The 1,466-nt window shown below is 34.0% G+C and overlaps 1 protein-coding gene across 1 annotated transcript in view; it reads right to left on the bottom strand.

Moving 5' to 3' along the window:
- ECT2 (epithelial cell transforming 2) overlaps positions 1-1,466 on the bottom strand; it is an 80,325-nt gene that overhangs the window by 41,475 nt on the left and 37,384 nt on the right. The window contains exon 13 of the mRNA XM_012640169.1: positions 1,328-1,400. Coding sequence (XP_012495623.1) covers positions 1,328-1,400 — 73 coding nt within the window. The remainder of the gene's footprint in view (positions 1-1,327; positions 1,401-1,466) is intronic.

Below are 1,466 nucleotides of genomic sequence, written 5' to 3'. Positions count from 1 at the left end.
TAAAGACTTAATTGCTAAACAAAATGCATCAGTTGGTAGACACAGCATAAAAACTTAAAAGTAGGCCAGGTGCAGTGGCTCAAGCCTGTAATCGTAGCACTCTGGGAGGCCTATGCCAGAGGACTGCTTGAGCTCAGGAGTTGGAAACTAGCCTCAGCAAGAGTGAGTCCCCATCTCTACCAAAAGGAAAGGGAAAAAAACCCAGCCGGGCATTGCAGTGTGAGCCTGTAGTCCCAGCTACCAGGGAGAGTGAGGCACAAGGATCGCTTAGAGCCCAGGAGTTGGGGGTTGCAGTGAGCTCCAATGACACCACTGCATTCTACCCAGGGCAATGGAGTGAGACTCTTGTCTCAAGAACAACAACAAAAAAAACCAAGGCAACCGAGCACCCCTCCTCACAAGCCCCCACCCCTTCATATTAAAATTAAAAAAATAAAACTGAAAATAAAGACCCAGAAATAAAAGTATATTAAAGCCTATTGTATTGACACAAACATGACAAAGAAAACTTCTGTAAGATCATAAAATGGCAATTCAATTAGATCTGATCCATATAGAATCCAAAAGCATACTATTGTTTATTGAAGAATCCAAATCACCATTAAAAGATCAATTTTATTATCCAAAAATGCAAGCAAGAAAAGAAAAAATATCTTGGCAGGTTGAGGAGACTAATGGGTATAAAAAAGATGTGGCAATAATTTACACATTTGGAATTCTCAACCAACCAGAAAAAAACACCTAAGAGACTATTCGATAAGGAAGAAGGTTGGTGAGAGGACTCAAAACAAAAATACATGTGCCAGTACTCAAGGCACTGAAACATACAAAACTGATTCAAAGAAACTTATAAATCCTATTCATGCTAACTCATCAAAATGAATTTATTTTATAAAACTTAAGTTGTGTGGTTCTCATACTAGTAAGGAAGCAGTTCATTAGAAGTCTTTAAACAGAAATAGACATAATGACAGCAAAAATTGATATCAACTAAGAAAAAAGAAAAATAAAAACTTAAGTATAGAAAATTTCAAAAAATCATTAATCTGTAGCCATATATGAAGGGGAAATAACTTTATATATAGTAAAACAATCATAGCATAGTGTAATAATTATCACTCTTTTAATGATCTTGAGCTATCAAAAAAGTATTAAATTGTATACAGAAAGTATGTTTCAGAAGATAAGAATATTTCCAATATATTTTACAAACACAACCATGTCAAAGTTTTAAAACCTCTCACATTTAAACAGGTAAATTTTACTTCTCGGCAGTCCTTGCTGAGATAATACTTTAATCTAGAAACTTAAAAAAGAAATAAAATACTTACATATTTAAGAAAAATGTCACCAATGCTTTTGCTCTCATCCCAATTAACCATAAGGTCTTCAAGGTCATCCTGAAATAGCACAAATTTAAATATTTAAGATTAAACTTAACAGCCCCTTATATATCTTTTAATATT

Source organism: Propithecus coquereli, unplaced genomic scaffold, assembly GCF_000956105.1.
Source record: "Propithecus coquereli isolate 6110/MARCELLA unplaced genomic scaffold, Pcoq_1.0 Scaffold15, whole genome shotgun sequence".
Lineage (NCBI taxonomy): Eukaryota > Metazoa > Chordata > Mammalia > Primates > Indriidae > Propithecus > Propithecus coquereli.
The sequence above is the reverse complement of the archived record's forward strand: the minus strand, read 5'-3'. Positions and strand labels throughout refer to the sequence as shown.